The sequence below is a fragment of the Lytechinus variegatus genome, chromosome 12 (assembly GCF_018143015.1).
Source record: "Lytechinus variegatus isolate NC3 chromosome 12, Lvar_3.0, whole genome shotgun sequence".
Lineage (NCBI taxonomy): Eukaryota > Metazoa > Echinodermata > Echinoidea > Temnopleuroida > Toxopneustidae > Lytechinus > Lytechinus variegatus.
In genome coordinates this window covers 17,519,706-17,538,272 of record NC_054751.1, presented here as the reverse complement: position 1 = coordinate 17,538,272, position 18,567 = coordinate 17,519,706, and the positions used below count along the sequence as shown (strand labels likewise).

The 18,567-nt window shown below is 37.6% G+C and overlaps 1 protein-coding gene across 1 annotated transcript; it reads right to left on the bottom strand.

Moving 5' to 3' along the window:
- Positions 1 to 681: 681 nt before the first annotated feature.
- LOC121425144 lies at positions 682 to 17,093 on the bottom strand. The gene is made up of 6 exons (XM_041621139.1): positions 16,923 to 17,093; positions 10,636 to 10,930; positions 9,587 to 9,790; positions 6,569 to 6,742; positions 4,272 to 4,423; positions 682 to 2,491 (listed from the first exon to the last, which is right to left on the bottom strand). Exons 1-6 carry the CDS (start codon positions 17,024 to 17,026, stop codon positions 2,197 to 2,199), a joined length of 1,224 nt encoding a protein of 407 aa, XP_041477073.1. The 5' UTR covers positions 17,027 to 17,093; the 3' UTR covers positions 682 to 2,196.
- Between the last annotated feature and the right edge of the window lie 1,474 nt (positions 17,094 to 18,567).

Below are 18,567 nucleotides of genomic sequence, written 5' to 3'. Positions count from 1 at the left end.
GAAATCTGCAGTAAATAGAATTTAGCCTTTAACTCTCTTTATATAACAAGTAGAATGTAAATTTTTGGTGAAATATAAATTATTTCTAACAAATATCTACATATAATTGTAAAAACATAATTCCTATGTATTTTAATGTTCTTTCAAACCTTTGTTTTCTATTGCTTTTTCGATGAACTTCGTCAAGCACCCTTTTGTGATCATAAATAGCATAACATTAAGTCCTTTATACCAACACAAGGCAAAAGCAATTTTGTGTCTCGCCCACTGAAAATAACCAGAAATATCGTGATTTGCGAGGGCACGCAAGAGAATTATATCGAAACTTCAATGTGAAATAACTGGGATGGAATAACACTTGTCAGAAGAGCCTTGCACTTAAACTTTAATGTTGACCTGAAAATGACCTTTGACTTTACCATGTGACCTACGACTGCAGCATAAAGTGCATGTTGCCTAAGTACATCTACCATCCAAGTTTTGTTGAAAAGTAACTTACGGTTGCGGAGTTAGGTGTTATAAGAGAGTCTTGCATGTAAACTTTAACGTTGACCTGAAAATGACCTTTGACCTTACCACATGACCTCAGACTGCAGCATAACATGCACGTCCCCCAAGTCCATCTACCATCCAAGTTTGGTTGAAAAGTGACTTACGGATTGGGAGTTATGTGTCATTACAGGTTTGTGACGGACGGACAACGGACACCGGACGACATTTGGATCCCTAAGTCTCGCCTTCACCTCTGGTGGGCGAGGCAAAAAGTAGAAGTAATCATGCACTTGGTCTGACATGCACTTACAAAATGTTGCATAATTTCGGAACCACGTATTTGGGCAAGGCAAATTTGGTCGCAAAAGATGTGCAAGACTTGGAAGTAAAAAGTTACTGAATGGTGCGGTTGAAAAATTTTGGGCAGCAACGAATGACGAAATTCATCGAAGGGGGTCAAACTGACCCCACCCCTCATAAGGGTTAAATAGTAAGTTTGAGCACAGATTTGGCTATGAATTGCAGGATTCAATTAACGATGGATTCAAACAATAAATTCTTAGTTTCTTACAAATAACAAATATTCCCATTTGAGCAATAATACGCAAGATGAAAGAAAGACATTCCAAGTGATAAAAGGTGTATCTCTTTCACCAAAAGCAAACTTTTGAACCATTGTACATTAAAGAGCATTCGCTATTTGTGTTGTACAATGCCTTTGTTCCATAAAGTATGAATACTTTGAAGAATATTAATATTTTAGATTAAAATATGAAAAATACTGCATGGAAACAGCAAAATCCTAGAGCAGCGTGCCTAGCTAGCAGTGATTCAAGCGCGCATCATACTGTTATCTGCAGCAGTGGGCATTCAGACAATATGCAGATCACACCCGTATGGCCGTGAAATGGTAAATTTTTTGGATGGTATGTGTGTGACAGCATGAATGTTCTATGTTCAGCCTCCCATTTGCTTGTGTACAATTTTGAAAAAAAAATTGTTCCTACCCATACAATCTGAAAATGCTCGGCCTATAATAGCTAGTTTTTATATAGAGCTTTTCCCAGAACAGCTCAGAGTGCTTTACAGCATATTATTACCCCAGTTTGGATTCATTTCAATCCCGCACAAAAAGTGCACAATTTCCACTCACTGGCGAGCATTCCTTGCATTCATCACAGCCTCATAATGGCGCTGGAAAATTAAAGCATACAATCATTTTGGCATCCTACCGGCTACCCATTCAGCACCTTGGTCGAGAGAGGCAAAGTGTGAATTAACACCTTGCCAAAGGACGCTAGACCGTGGTGGGATTCGAACACATGACCCTCTGTTTACAAGGCAAGAGTCAGAACCACTACGCCACGGCTCTTCAAAAAAAAAAAACTTAATAGAACCGGTTGCCAATGGGATGAATGTCACACCACTGGGGAGCATTTCACAAGACAAATTACGGTACTTTCTCTGATGGTTTGCTATAAGCTCCTAAAATCCTTACATCTGATTGGCTCAGAGCAAAATTGTAAGTGAAAATCACTGACTGTTATATTTCATGAAATGCTGCCATGTACTCTACTGTGAGAAAAACTTCCAAACATGACACATGTACTTGGATTACTACATGTATTTCAAATTGAGGTGGGCGGAATCAAAGTGGAGCTCATGTTGGATAATCAGCCTAAATAGTATAATCCACATTCTACTTCACAAGTACTTGTACAAATTGGCCCTTGGATCTTGCTCCTTGGCAGCAGGTTTTGTCTCTGTCGTGCCGTTCACCTTGGCATCAGGTTCACCCTTATTTACAGGACGGGCGGTGAGCTCAGATAGCATTGTCTCTAGTTTGTTGAACCTGAGGTCAAAGTGAGTTTGAATTGCGTCCAGTTTGGCGTCCAGTCTGGACATCATCTTTTCCTCCATGTCGGCCAGGAATGATTCAAGATGGATTCCAAGAGAGGTCTGGGACGCAATAGGTTCATCATTCTTCTCTTCTTCGTCACTGTTAAAAAGGGGAGAATTTTACAAATAATGATGAGTGTGAAAAGCATCTTATATCGGGGTAGGAAATAATTTTTATTTTAAGGTGAGAAATTCATTCATTTTAAGGGCTAATTTTTTACGGGCAACAAGCAATTAAGCAGTGAATGCAAATATCCCTATTCTGCCATAGTTAGAAGATTGATTTTCTATATAATATTGAATATTGTGACAACTCTTGGGGAGACACTAGAAAGAATGGTCACCCCAAAACATGCATTTTGGCAGAATTTTAGGAGCAATTTGAGGTGTCATAAGGGAAGAATCGCCCGTCGTTACGTATTTCCTATGCTGTGGTATATAAAACAAATAATGTCCAAGTAAAAGACAATAGTGGTTAAATTTCTCTTCACCAATATCAAACATTCAAGTCTGCAGTTAAAAAAGAATGGGATTAACAACCATTCCAATTACAGGTAGCGTAATTAACCTGAAATATCGCTGAAGGTGATTCTGTTGCACAATAATTCATGATTAAAGGCAGGTAGACATTTTGCCTAAGATTTAAAATAAATGATTCAGTGGGTTAATAACTGACACATAATGCCCAAGTCTGCAGAGTCATTCATAATAACATTGAATGGGGTTAGACTACACATTTTTGTGAAAAAAGGACTAACAAGTGGACACCTCTGGCAGTCTCGCCTGCATAACGGGATTCGATACAACAGCAGTGCTGACTTTGAAACAGCTAAAGTAATTATTCATATAAGAAAACATTCATATGATAATAAAATACTAAGTCCATTGACCCAAAATGACCTTTGACCATGATCATGAGATCTAAGATGTGTGAAAAACAATAATTTATACTCTTATGTCTATGTTTCATCATGTACTAGATCCATAAACTTTCAAAGTTATGATGCCAATTCAACAAATACCCCCAACATAACCAAAGTTCATTGACTCTAAAGACCTTTGACCTTGGTCATGTGGCCTGAAACTTGCACAGGATGTTCACAGATACTTGATTACTCTTTCGTCTAAATTTTATGAACAATATCCATAATTTTTTTAAGTTACACTGGTAATTCAACAAATACTGCCAACATGACCAAAGTTCATTGACTCTAAATGACCTTTGACTTTGTTCATGTGACCTGAAACTCGTACAGGATGTTCAGTGATACTTGATTAAACTTATGTTCAAGTTTTATGTACTAGTTCCATAAAAATTAAAATTATTAATGGAAATTCAACAAATACCCCTAACATGCCCAAAGTTCATTGACTCTTCCTGAAAATGACCTTTGACCTTGGTCATGTGACCTGAAATTCGGGTAGGATGTTCAGTAATACTTCATTACCGTTATGTGTAAGTTTCATGAACTAGGTCCATATACTTATTAAGTTATGACATTTCAAAAACTTAACCTTAGGTTAAAATTAGCTTAAGATTGCGATATTGATTCCCCCAACATGGTCTAAGTTTGACCGTTGACCATGGTCATGTGACCTGAAACCAGGACAGGATATTCAGTAATACATGATTACCCTTATGTCCAGGTTTAATGACTAATTTCTAAGTTTCGATGTCATTTCACAAACTTAACCCGAGTTTAAGATTTGATGTTGACGCCGCCATCGGAAAAAACGGCACCTATAGTCTCGTTCTGCTATGAAGACGCGACAAAAACATAAGTTTAATAACTCAAAACAGTATTGTGTAGTTACTATACCAAGCATATCAATATCATTAAATTTATTTGACCCTCTATGAACAATGTTTTTTTACATACCATTTTTCTTGGTCCTGCTTGGCTTTGTTTTTGGCATCTTCATCATCCTGTAATCTCATGTTAGTTACACCCGTACACATCATCTTCAGGGCTCCATACATGCTTTCCTTGCCTGGGGAATCCCCTCCACCACCTTCAAAGGACGACATCATCTATGGTATAAGCAGAGATTAACAAACCCAACTATAAACGTTGTCCTTTAAATTTTTTCTCTTACAGGAATTTATATACAGGTTGTATAACTTTACCTTGGTTCTTAGTAATGCTGTCACCAGAACACAGAAATGTATGTAATTACTTGTGTGACCTTTGACCTACATGAAGTTACCTCCAAATATGATCAGATCATCATCACTCTATACAGGTAACTTCCGCCAATGACCTCATGACAAGTAAATTTTTAAACTACTCGAGAATAAAAAGTGACTCCAAGCAACTCTTGAAGAAGATTTTCGAAGTTTACAAACCTTTAATAAGTGCATGGTTCGTACACTTTTGCTGCATCAAATGAAATGTTGACCTTTGCCATTTTTTTTCTGTGTTTATGTCCTTGCAAAAGTTTGATTAGTGGAAGAAAAAAGGGAGTCCTCATTCCCCCCCCCCAGACTTGCATGTATTAGTTCTCTGAATGAGCTAATATTTGTGTCAAATAATTGCCTAAGCTGATCAAAATAAAGAGTAATACTTTATGAAATAGCATGTTATTTTCGTCTCCTAAGATGAACAAAGCAACTCACTGTCCAAACATAAGCCACCACAATTGTAAGCATTTTCAAGATTGTTCTGGCTGGCATACACTCCTTACAAGACCTTTGTACTCCTTCACTCTCAAAATCCATTCGCCCAGTACCTATACATTGCCCATCCCCCCCCCCCACACACACACAAACACTCATTCCACATGACCGTTATCCTTCCCATCCAACCACTCATAAAGAAACATTGTAAAAGTGCTTCTATCATAATGTATTGTTTATGAATAAATAATGTCATGACAGAATTCGTTTGAATACTGCATAATTTAATTACCTTAATCTTTGTTTTAACTGGCAAGATGACAAAATAAGAACTTTCAAAGACATGATTTAAGTGAAATTGATAAAGAACGGGGGATCTACAATAAGAGGTACGTGTACAAGCTGTATAATGATGAGTGAAACATTAAAGTATCTTTGAGAACAAAAGTCATGGTGCAGAGAGAGAAGAAGCATGAAAACTTCAAAATTACAGGACCCCATCTTACAAAGAGTTGCGATAGATCTAATCAACCACAAGACCACAACTATGGACGGCCAGCAATGTCAACATCTAAGATGCAAGTTTGTTCAAAGTATTTTCTGGATATGATGTACATGTATACTCATGCATTCATCGTTTTCTTGAAAATTCAGTGCGCTTCTCTTTGTTTACAAAGGACATTGTGCAAATTTCCTGTAAAAAATATTATGACACAGATGGATTTCCATAGAGTTGAGATTGATTGGATCAATCGTAACTCTTTGTAAGACGGGGCCCAGGAGTATAATTGAACAAATTTACCACCTTCACATCTCTATTCATTTTAATTGGGCGCCTTATCAAAACATTATAAAATCCTTCTCAAGCAAGCAGTGGGTTGAAAAATTAAGGTTGTAATCTTTGTAACTTTTTTTTCAAAAACTACCGAAGTTGAAAATTGCCCCCAAGCCAATAAATTTACCCATTCCATGGGGATACAACATAGATTAATTACCAGTATGAAACAAGTTTGGTGTTGAGAGTCCCTGTACATGTAGTTCCCTAGTTATAATGACAACAATATACATGTATTCTCATACATACAAAAGTGGTGTGATCCTTGACCTATAACCTTGACACATATGAATGTAATCAGTATATTGTCTCTCCTATAAGCATATTAGGACCAAATATGAAGTTGATCCATCAAAAGATATTTAAGTTACTACCAAAAAAAAAATACAGGACAGATGAATGGACAAAGAGGTGACTCCAAAATAAAATTCCTCAGGTGGGTGTTTCATAAAGCTGTTCGTAAGTTAAGAGCGACTCTAAGAACGACTGGTATCCTTTCTTGTGGTAAATGGTATATTAATTAGCGATGGTTTTGCGCGTAAGAAAGGATCACCAGTCTTTCTTAAAGTTGCTCTTAACTTACGAACAGCTTCATGAAACGGCCTCCGGGACTGGTGACCTCTTGTGAAGGCATTAAAATGATGTATATTCTCTCATATCAAATGAGATTTTATATCAATATACATGTATTTCAAGAGTGATGATGGTGACATCAGCTGCCTTACCTTGAGCATTACATCAGGACTTGCTGCTACTTGGCCTTGTGCTCCACTCCGGGAAAAGCCTGAAAGAAGACTAGCCATCTGTCCCATCATGCCTAGATCACTGCTGGCTGACTTCTGATTGGCTGCGGCTCCCACTACAGCAGCCTGCAGATCTTGAACTACTGATGATTGATTCTGTATACAGTACAAGACAAATCAAGAATCAAGAGATTGCTCCAAAACAAAGACAATTTAATTCCTATAGACAGAGGCTGATTCAACCCCCCCCCCTCCCCCTTGAGATTTCAGCCGTCAAACATAAACTGCACCCAAAAATGCCACACGCGTCATCCTTGTTGTCTTCTGAAGTTTTCTACCGACTCAAGAGTTAAATTTTACAAAATATTTTGCCAGGCTAATTTACAAGTCAAGACATTTTCTGCTCCAAATGAATAAATAATACGCTAAACATTTGTGTTGTTATTACAAGAACTATTTATAGTGTTATGTAAAATAACAAATTAGTAATGGAATTAGTTTAATATGAACAAGTATATCACTATTTCATGTTTTTTTCATGAATTCATCTTATTTTCATCATTTAAAACAATAAATTCATATTATTTTGATCACAAAAAGACTAAAAACTAATTTGAGTAATAAATAATCATAATCTCTATTGGATATGAACATAAAATCACATATTATAAAGGCAATTCAATTTAATTATTAAGTACACAAGAATGGAACTTGCTTTTGAAGATGGACATGTATAAGATGCTACAGAAAAGAGACCATACAGTGTTCAGCTACATCTTTGTGCCTTGTGGATATATCACGCTTGTACAGTGGGATAGAATCCATCTCACAGCCTATTCACATAGTCTATTACTCTATAGCAGCCATTCTCAATTACTTTTTTGGAAGCGCCACAATCCATTACGCAATATCAGCGGAGGGGGTCCAGAGGCCCCTGATGGGGGTCGAGGGGGCAGAGCCCCCAGAAGTTTTGGAATATGAGGCCTTTTAAATTGCCCATGCAGAGGTGCTGCAATTAATATCAACAGAAGAAATACAAATGCCAACAAACTACACAATATTATTATTAAATGAAAAATGACCAGTGACTTTTTCACAACATACCAATGATACCACTAGTTCAGACTGTTCTGCACCAGATCTATTGGCTGAAGCAAGTGGCGTAATGGGTAAAAAAAATCAAGAGGGCTAGATATGGCAGCTGAAGTAAAAATATTGAACTTTTCAATACAAAAATATATATTTTGACATAATATTAAGATAATTCCACTCTTTCCCTTTCTTTTTCTTTCCCTTTCTCCTTTTTTTTCTTGGCTGTGAAACACTTGGGGGCCCCCAATCACCGCCCCCATCTGTACCCCAGTGGCTAAAGTTACGTTCCCCGATTTTGCAAGGGCTGAAAATTAGGCGTTACACTGCACTAGCGCCCCAAACTGCCCCTCTTTCTCTACAACTCACGTGCAGTATCATTCATTCAGTTCGTCTTTAGCAAGAGTGCATGCAGACAATCACGGCAAGCAATACATCTGAGCATACATATATTTCACTTTTACAACTTCGGATTTTAATCGGCTCCGGAAACAAGGTTTCTGCTTGTTATGTCCCAAATTCATAATCTATTATGATCAGGATGTTCTTTAAATATCACATTATTTGATGTTTAACTCTTAACCAAAACTTATACTCTGGAAATGCAAAATTTATCGCCGTTGAAATAGAAATCCTACAAACGGGGTTTTCATATCACTTATGTGGCACATAAACTTTGTAAGAATAAATAAAAAGGAGAACACCATCGATCTTCCATAATAGGGGTTATCGAGCACTAAATTGGACAAAATTGAAGGAAATCAATTCGCAATTAAGTGTCAAGTAAAGAGTTTTTGTTTTCTCTTTGTATTAAAATGATCACCAAATCCTTATTTCCAGGTTACTGGTAGATACATTTTTATTTCCCCAATTTTTCCTTATTTTTACTTTTTTTCATACCAACTCCCAAGCGCCACTCCGCAAGGCTCGGTGCGCCACAAGTGGCGCGCGCGCCACCATTTGAGAATCCCTGCTCTATAGTATCCCATACTAATATTAGTCAATGTGCCATAGTTTTCTAATGTTCAATTTAAACTTTAATATTGTTCGGCATCCCATTTCATCAGACTTGTTACAATAACAACTACATGTACGTCATTTCTGTTAAAAATAAATTTGCAATCTGCCAATCAAATTGAATGATTTCAGTAGTGTGGGGAACTAGCTTGTACATTATTCAAGTTTATTGCAGTTTTGTTTGTTCATTCCAGTTTTGGTTACAAGTTCATAACTTTTTAAGCCAGAGTTCACAGAGTTCTTTAACGCCTCTCTCATTTTCAGGACATTGCTCTACTCCAAAATAACCCTAATTTACTTTCCCCCTTTCTTCAGTCTCCATCAGCATTCTTGCCTTTTATCCTCATTTATCTTTGTTATCTCCATCTCCTTTGTTACCCTCATACATCTTTCATTCCTTGCATCCCACACTTGACCATTCTTTTTGTTATCAAATTCCTCTTTTGGTCCTCTCTTCAGCTATTTTAATTACTCCCCTCCTCTCTCTTGGTTGACTGAATCATGAAAATTAATGTTGTAAGACTCCTTATGTGTGATTGGTTCTTATCCAGGATGATTTGTTACCTCCTTATTGTCATCTTCTTATTTAATTTGAATAAGTATTGAAATCTAGTACCTTGTGCAAAAGAAAGCCTAGAGAAGAAATGAAGAATAAAATATGCCCTGCCAAGCTCAGGCAGTTGAGCACATACCTTCAAACCAGCAACATCTAACTCTTCATCTCTTCTTGTTCTGTGCTGGAAGAACCTGCGTATACTTAGAGCTAATAGAATATAAAATATAGCTCTTACAGTAGCTTTGAATGATTTCAGTAGCTTTAAACTGTAAATTTAATGAAACAGGTTTATATTACACAATTCTACTACATATTTTATAATACACATTGATGCTAACCTTCTGGTACTGTTCAATTGTGTTCATTAGGCTCTCTGCCTTATCCGAGATAGGCTGCTGGGATGCTAGGAGACCACGGACATGGTCCATGTTTATGTTGCCATGACGACCCTGAAGAGGTGTCTCCCGGCTACCGTTGCTTCTCGTCAATGTCAGTTTAATGTGATGGAGATGGAGAAGGTTCTTGTCAGCCAAAGATACAAACTGTGAAAGTAGAAAAAAGAAGTCGCAGCTCCAGATGCCTCATCAAATTTAATCACCATCATAAGAGAATTGGTACAATTTGCATGCTATGTACATATAAATCAATGAAATTCTTATCTGGGCAACCAATGCCAATGCTCACCACACAAAGCTGATTGTAAGTCATGCAAGACCTTACACACAACTGGAATATGTTTTGGTAGGCCAAGTTATTCAGTCCCACACAGGGAAGTTTGGGCATAAAACTAAAAAGCACATGAAGAGACCAGCAGTTGCAAATAAACTTACAATAGGAAAAAATACATCCTTCAGACGTCCCGCACGCAATACATGTACGTCAAAAAAAAATAAGTTTGCTTTCCCTTACAAAGAGTTACGATTGCTCCAATCAACCAAAACTATGGAAAGCCAGCAACGTTAACAGATAAAATGCAAATATGACATTATTGGATTTCCATATAGTTTAAGATGATCAGATCAATAACATTTTTTTTCTCTAGAAAATTGCATGATGTCTTTTGTAAACAAAGAAAAGCACTCTGAAATATCACGAAAAATATGAATGTATGACTATACATCACATCTAAAAAATATCTTGATTTCAGGTGACAAGGCAAACTATCGCTTCCTTGGCAAGCTGTACATGTATGTACTCGCTAATCTTTCCTCAGCTTCGCTTCAGAAAGATAGCTACACCCAGCTTGCCTCGAAAGTGATAGTTTGCCCGTCACCTTCACTAACAGTGATTTTTGCTTACTATCCAATTTTGATGAAATTTTCAGTGTTTCATTTGAACTTACCTCTATCAATAAGATTCAAATGAAGCTGGTCTAAAAAAAACTAACCTTTAATTTAACACTATTATAAGATCTATCCAACTTGATCTCCTTCTTATACATGACATCATCATCATCATCGCCCTCTCTGCCATCCGGCTCCAACCTCTGGCCCCTTGCAGTGCTCAGGTAACCATCCGTGTTATCATTCACCTCAGCATGACGAGCACTGCTCACTACGGATATGGCTAGCAACTCGGCTCCAGGCTTACAGCTGATTTGAAGCATGCAGGGCTTTGGCGATGATTGGTCAGAGTTGGATAGGATGACGACAGAGCCAGAAGAAAAGGTTTCATCTTGAGAACTGTTTTATAAGCATATGAAAAGTGAGTGTAATAGAGAATGTCCACTACACTATGATATCCATGAACAAATGAAAACATGGGGCCGATTGCACGAAAGGGTCTTTCCAAGGACCGTCTTTCGTGTAGCCCATCTTTTATGATACGCTATAAGCGGGGATGTTTCTGAAATTTATGATAAAGAATAAGATTCGTTAGCTTGCTTTTAAATCAAATTTCATACAATTTCATGATACATCCCATCAATTTTTAAACAAATATTTTGTTAATTTTAACGGACGAATGAAATATGTTTGCAGATGATTTATTTAAAATGCGTTTCACATGGCGCATCATAAAAGATGGGCGACACGAAAGACGGTCCTTGCAAAGACCCTTTTGTGCAATCGGTCCCTGGAGAAGTCTTTTTTGTATACTTTAAGTTAATCAAGTATAGAAGTGATTCATGCATCAACTTTTGAAAAGTGAATACCTCCAGGGAACACCATGGAATGTACAATACTGTACACACTATGACCAAACAATAGACAGATTCTGTAGGGAATTCCAATTCATAGATCAGGTAAACAAATTATTTTTCTTATTTTGGGAGCTTCTTTTTACACGTGATTGCTTAAAGTGGCAACCTTAGAGAAACTTTAACATTGAAGTGAATGGAAAAATTGGTGGGCTCTTTTGCGCATTTCCTTGGGGGGCAAACTCGCCCCAAGTCCCCAAGTACCTTTCAGCTATTATAATCAATGAGGCTCATTGTTTAGATTTTAAATCTATTGAAAAGTGAATACCTCCAGGGAACATCATGAAATGTACCATTCACAATATGACCAAACAATAGTGATTCACCCTAGGCCTCTGTGTACCTTTCTGCTATGAGCACCGACAAAAAAATGAGATATTCTTTGCACTCACTTGTTATAATGAATGAGGCTCACTGTAATGGACGCATGCATTTGTGACGTTGGCAAAGAACAATGAGAAACAAAATGGCGGCGTAAACATCAAGCAAGTTTCCCTGTCTTTTCATATTTTTATCTTCTTTTTATGAATTCTAGTAAATGAAATCAATGAATGCATTGCTTTGGCTTCGCTTGGTATCGCCGTGCATCATAATGTTGATATGGACTGAAGTAAGCAACCAAATCATGTGATCATGCTGCGAATAAACTGCCAGCATGCCGCAGGGGAGTCTTTTTGAAGTTTTGGTCGCTAACTTCAGTCCATATCAAATTATGGTGCATGGCGAATCCAAGCGAAGCCATGCATGACCGAAGATTCGCATGACGATGTCAAGACTCAAGAGCAAAGTCAAAATCTAGCCGTTCCTGATCGCGATATTTAGAAAAGCGATAGGTATAGTATATTGACCTCGAAATGTGACTGAGAGACTTGCTAGGACCTTTCTGAACAGTTACTGGTGGTGAGGTATGCTGGTAATCGACCCGTGGGAAACTGCATTAGCGCCATTCATTCAAGGCCCACGAAAGTGTTGCAATTTTGCATGCCCCGTGCTTTCATTTTCCTGTACATGGCGGCATGTAATGCACCTATGTATGGGCACTCTAGGCGACACCGCAATACTTACCCATGTTAATAAACTGGGACTCACTAAGAACTAAGCATTTATATTACTTTAGAAAATATATGCACAAGGTACCTATGTATAATGTATTTAATACCTTAATAATGTTTAATCGGTACTAACCAGTTCTTTTGATGTATTTTCTGCAGAATTCCCACAAATTTGTCCCAAATCTTTCGGCAAACCACGTCGCGGTAGACAGCTGCACATTCTTTTTTATTTATAAATAGAGCGCCCCTTACGATAGTTGCTAACAACGCGGCCAAATCGTTAGATTTTTGCATTGTGTTCAAGGCGTTTTCTTTTTGCTCGATTTTTTATTTCTTAATAAGTATAAATCTGTTAAACTGTAACTTAAATAGCGATTTTTACATCAAAATATGAATTTTATATCACAAAATATCTTTTAATTGTAGAGATACTGGTGGTATATATAATATTATACAATACTTTATTCTATACATTTTATAATAAAATTTATAATTGTTACGGTCTTTCAAAAAGGATAGTCGATCGATCAGGTGATGACTACGCGTATCACGTGATCTGAAAATCAGCTTCGGACCGCTTTGATCGCACTCGATGGTGACCGCACTGACTGCCAAGAAAAGATCGAAAAAGGACTCAAATGTAAGTTTCCTTTATTTCATTACTTTTTGCCCATTATTAAAAATTTTAATAAAATAATAAATGATAATTAAACGAGCACAAAACTCGTATTTAATTAGAAATATCAGTTGGGTGCAGGAAACAGTAACGTTTCTAACCTGTTTTTAAGGCATTGTCGCCTATGAGGTCCATATAATTATAATGCAGAGCTACCAAGTCTCTCGCATTATGCGTGAGACTCAAGCATTTTGGACTCTTGTTCATCCCCTCAAATCTCTGTCTCACGCAACTATCACAGCCTATCTCCATACACATTGTACGGCCAAATCGTGGTTTTGGGAACCACTCGTAGATTTGTATACGCGCACTTGTGTACAAAGTGAATTGAGGTGCAAATACAAATAGGGAACCGTGCGTGTGACTGAATAAAGGCAGCGCTGCTGTATGAAGTGAACGGTGGTTCCCTATACACGATAATGCCCATTGTACACAATGTCTGTGATCTCACTCAGAATGAGTCAGATCCACAGAAAATCTCACGCATAGCTGGTCTCTGAAATTGGCATCTCTGATAATGTTTGGACCTCTCTGCTAGGCACGTACGTGCAAAGCGCCAACTTAATGTGTTCCGCCATCTTGCTTGTTGGTTGCCGATAAAATGCGCATTTTCAGATTTTTTTACGCTCAGTCATTATCCATGACTGAAACATTGACCAATCAAAAACTAAGATTCTATAAGAAATATGAATATTCATATACGAAAGTATAAACATAGATAATTTAATTTTATGTGAAATTTAAACACAATTCTTCAAAATTGGGTTAGTTTTATGTCTGTAAAATGACCCTTAAAACCAAAGTTTTTTTTCAAAAAAATAAGGGTTTTCCCAAGTTGTCATGGTAACATGGCCTGAATTAAAAAAGCGTAGCAAACACTTTATTTCAGTGATCGAGGATGTATTTGTTTACGGTATACGTCTACAAAAGTTGTAACATTTTTTTCCAGACCATGGATGAACTTTCAAAAAGAGATATTTTAGGCAAGTTTTTATGATTTCCGGCAATTTTCTGACATAGGCATTTTGAAGACATAGTTTTTACAGAATTAGAAGAAGACATCATGGATTTTCCTAATTATCACGACGGATATGCAACTTACTTGTAAATAAATCAAACAAAGTCTTTGATTTATTTTCGATAATGCAAAAAGAGACATTCAAGTCTCTGATTGAGAGCCGCAGATTTAACATTCGCACGGCGCAATGGTAACGTTTTCGCCGAATTCGTTGGGGCGAAAACACCAAGCGAGCCGTCCCACTCACCAGTCCCGAACGCTGCGCTGTATGTTTGATGATATATCTGGTGCCATTTCGTGCTTATAAATTTGTTTTTTCTACAATGCCACTATCTCATTAAAATTATTTGTCATGATAACATTGAAAATATTATCGTTTAATGGCCCAAAGGATCGACTGTAATAAAATACACTTTGAAATATTGTCAGAGAGTGATTAGTTAGGTGATGTTTATGGTCAGAATTTAGTCATGGCTTCGGGTGAACTTACGCGAACGCGGTCAGTTGCTCACGGGGCGAGTCGGCCTGGCAATTTGGTGGAGGGCCGTTACTTGCAGTGCAGCAAGAGCAGAGTTGGGGAGTTAAGTAAAAATACTTTGAAATAAAGTAATCTGCAACTATTTTTTGTCTTACTCTTATCCCTTTAGATTAATTAGATAAGAGATTAAAATTCTAAAAGATTAAATCCAATTTTAGACAGTGGCAGAACAGAGTGGTGCTTTATAATGGGGGGGGGGGGGTCGTGCATATGCCCCCAATTCAGAAAAAAAGAGGAAAAAGAAAGAGAATCTTGCGAACTTGTTCAATTGGATTTTTGTAACCAAAACATCAAAATTATGCTCATGTCGGTTGCAACTTAATAAATTCTTTTTAAATTTTGCCTGATCGATACGCCATATCGAACCCCCAATTTTTTTTCGCTCGTTCATGTCGTTACGCCACTGATATAACAGCTAGTTTATGCCAACATTATTTGGTTGCGGGATCAATTCAGCTATAACTAAACATTTATACTTTATGCCTGTTCAACTTCATACAGGTTTAGGCCTGTATTTATGAGATATTTTTAAGATCTATGGGTGCCTTCATTATTTTCATTTTCAATTAAAACAATTATTAATTATGTATTAATTTAGTATTAACCTCCATGATACATTTTATTGTGTTAAATCGTGCCATTTCTGTTATATTAAGCCCTTGTAAAAACATGCTCAGTAGCAGACCCCCTCCCATATATAAACACAATATAAATGTATATAAAATGAATTGACCCCCCCCCCCGGCTTCCCTTTCGAGGACAAAATGAAAAAAAAATCAAAATAATTGACCGCCCCCTTTGACGAGGCAGCTGTCGGTGGCATGAGTGGCATGATGTCTTCTTTGATGACTTTTTTGCGTGTAAAAATAATACTGAAGAAATATAGGGGCACTCTAAGTGTCCCCCATGAAAATCAATCTGGATCTGCAAGTGCATGGGGCTGCGCCCTCTCCAACGTCATAACTTCACCATGGCTCCGTAACACAAAGATTAGCGATCAATCGCTAAATGAATTGGCTAATCAAGATCAATGTTACACGTGCATTTGTCGCAAAATACTGACGAAGAACCAATCAGAAGCGTTCTTTCATTTTTGCTATTCATCGTAAACCTTTGTGTTACGGAGTCCATATGTTTACGTTCTAGCTCTCATATTTTTCATCTCCCTGATTTTTGGAAGAAAAAAAAACAAGGCGAAAGAAAAGAGTGAAATAAATCCAATACGATTAATCACAATTTGAGTTGTTTGAAAGAATTATACTTTATTAAATTCTACAACCATGATGAAGAATAAACAGCAATCTTGATAAATTCTGGGTTTTTTTCAAAAAATAAGAACCAATTAACCTTTTTCTGTCACTTTCCACATTTTGAATAAAAAAAATTAAGTTTTTCATCGACGCCCTGCACTGATGATGAAACTGTATCCCCACTGGGTCCTCTTAACTCCCCCCTCTCTCTCTCTCTCTCTCCCCCCCCCCCCATAAAGCGCCTTGCTCATTTCTCTTATCTCACCTTGACCTTAATTAGTTAATCTTAACGATTTGGCGGTACTGTCAAACGTGACTGGTCGCCATCATAGCTTCATCCCCAACAAACACGGAACAAACGATCACAACAATATTCTGGTGTTCGACCCAACATCATTCCGTTCAATACGCGTAAGGCCATACGTGGGCATGCACAAACAACGTGGGTTCTCAAAAACTGACCCGCGTTTGGACTGAAATTGTGATTAAAATAAAAATGTTACAAATATCACAAAAATATGGGTATAATAACGGATATTTGATTAACGGAAAAACATCAATTGCTTATTCATAATAATTCCGGAAAAGATTTGAACGAGGTTTTTATCAATGGTAATCAAGAGGAATTAGTGTATAGATGAATGGCGCTCAACGTTAGCCGGGTGAGGGCGCGCGCCAAATCTGGCCAGAATCTGCAATATGGCGTCGCCCTTTAAGCTGACGTTGGGTCTATGGCTCGTGCACGTACGTGTAGGAGTATCATGTATGGCTAGTAAAAGTAGTATGGGTGGGTCTACGTACGGTATCGTACGGTATGCGGTACCGGTAGCGTATCCGTAGGCATGGTAGGCTACCCGTCGGCATTGTAGGGCCCCGCCATGGAGAATCCGTCCAAGAGGCAAGACCTAGGCCTAAATAGGAAAAAAATTGTGCTGGTACTCACCCATTTTCTTCATTTTGAAAATTACAATTCAAGCAAACATGAATATCGTAAGGACCTTGAGTGTTCCAGGTTGGTTTCAATTCAACAAAGCTCCGGGAATCCATTGGTAAAACGAATTTCTGGTCGATTTTCTTCAGCTATCCGGTGCGAAGCTCTGCCTGTGTCCGATCGACAATTATTATGGGAGATCTTCATGCACAAATCACAAAAGGAAATGTGTGAAAAAAAGGTTTTGGGCCTGACCTTCCCCCCATTTTTGTCTCACCTGCGAAGCAGAGTGAGACTATAGGCGCCGCTTTTCCGACGGCGGCGGCGGCGGCGGCGGTGGCGGCGGCGGCGGCGGCGGCGGCGTCAACATCAAATCTTAACCTGAGGTTAAGTTTTTGAAATGACATCATAACTTAGAAAGTATATGGACCTAGTTCATGAAACTTGGCCATAAGGTTAATCAAGTATTACTGAACATCCTATTAAAGTTTCATGCCACATGACCAAGGTCAAAGGTCATTTAGGGTCAATGAACTTAGACCATGTTGGAGGAATCAACATCGAAATCTTAACCTGAGGTTAAGTTTTTGAAATGTCATCATAACTTAGAAAATATATGGACCTAGTTCATGAAACTTGGACATAAGGTTAATCAAGTATCACTGAACATCCTGCATGAGTTTCACGTCACATGACCAAGGTCAAAGGTCATTTAGGGTCAATGAACTTTGGCCGAATTGGGGATATCTGTTGAATTCCCATCATAACTTTGAAAGTTTATGGATCTGATTCATGAAACTTGGACATAATAGTAATCAAGCATCACTGAATATTTTGTGCAAGTTTCAGGTCTCATGATTAAGGTCAAAGGTCATTTAGGGTCAATGAACTTTGGCCGAATTGGGTTTATCAGTTGAATTACCATCAAAACTTTGAAAGTTTATGGATCTGATTCATGAAACTTGTACATAAGAGTAATCAAGTATCACTGAACATTCTGTGCGAGTTTCAGGTCACATGACCAAGGTCAAAGGTCATTTAGGGTCAATGAACTTTGGCCGAATTGGGGATATCTGTTGAATTCCCATCATAACTTTGAAAGTTTATGGATCTGATTCATGAAACTTGGACATAATAGTAATCAAGCATCACTGAATATTTTGTGCAAGTTTCAGGTCTCATGATTAAGGTCAAAGGTCATTTAGGGTCAATGAACTTTGGCCGAATTTGGTGTATCAGTTGAATTACCATCAAAACTTTGAAAGTTTATGGATCTGATTCATGAAACTTGTACATAAGAGTAATCAAGTATCACTGAACATTCTGTGCGAGTTTCAGGTCACATGACCAAGGTCAAAGGTCATTTAGGGTCAATGAACTTTGGCCAAATTGGGGATATCTGTTGAATTCCCATCATAACTTTGAAAGTTTATGGATCTGATTCATGAAACTTGGACATAATAGTAATCAAGCATCACTGAATATTTTGTGCAAGTTTCAGGTCTCATGATTAAGGTCAAAGGTCATTTAGGGTCAATGAACTTTGGCCGAATTTGGTGTATCAGTTGAATTACCATCAAAACTTTGAAAGTTTATGGATCTGATTCATGAAACTTGTACATAAGAGTAATCAAGTATCACTGAACATTCTGTGCGA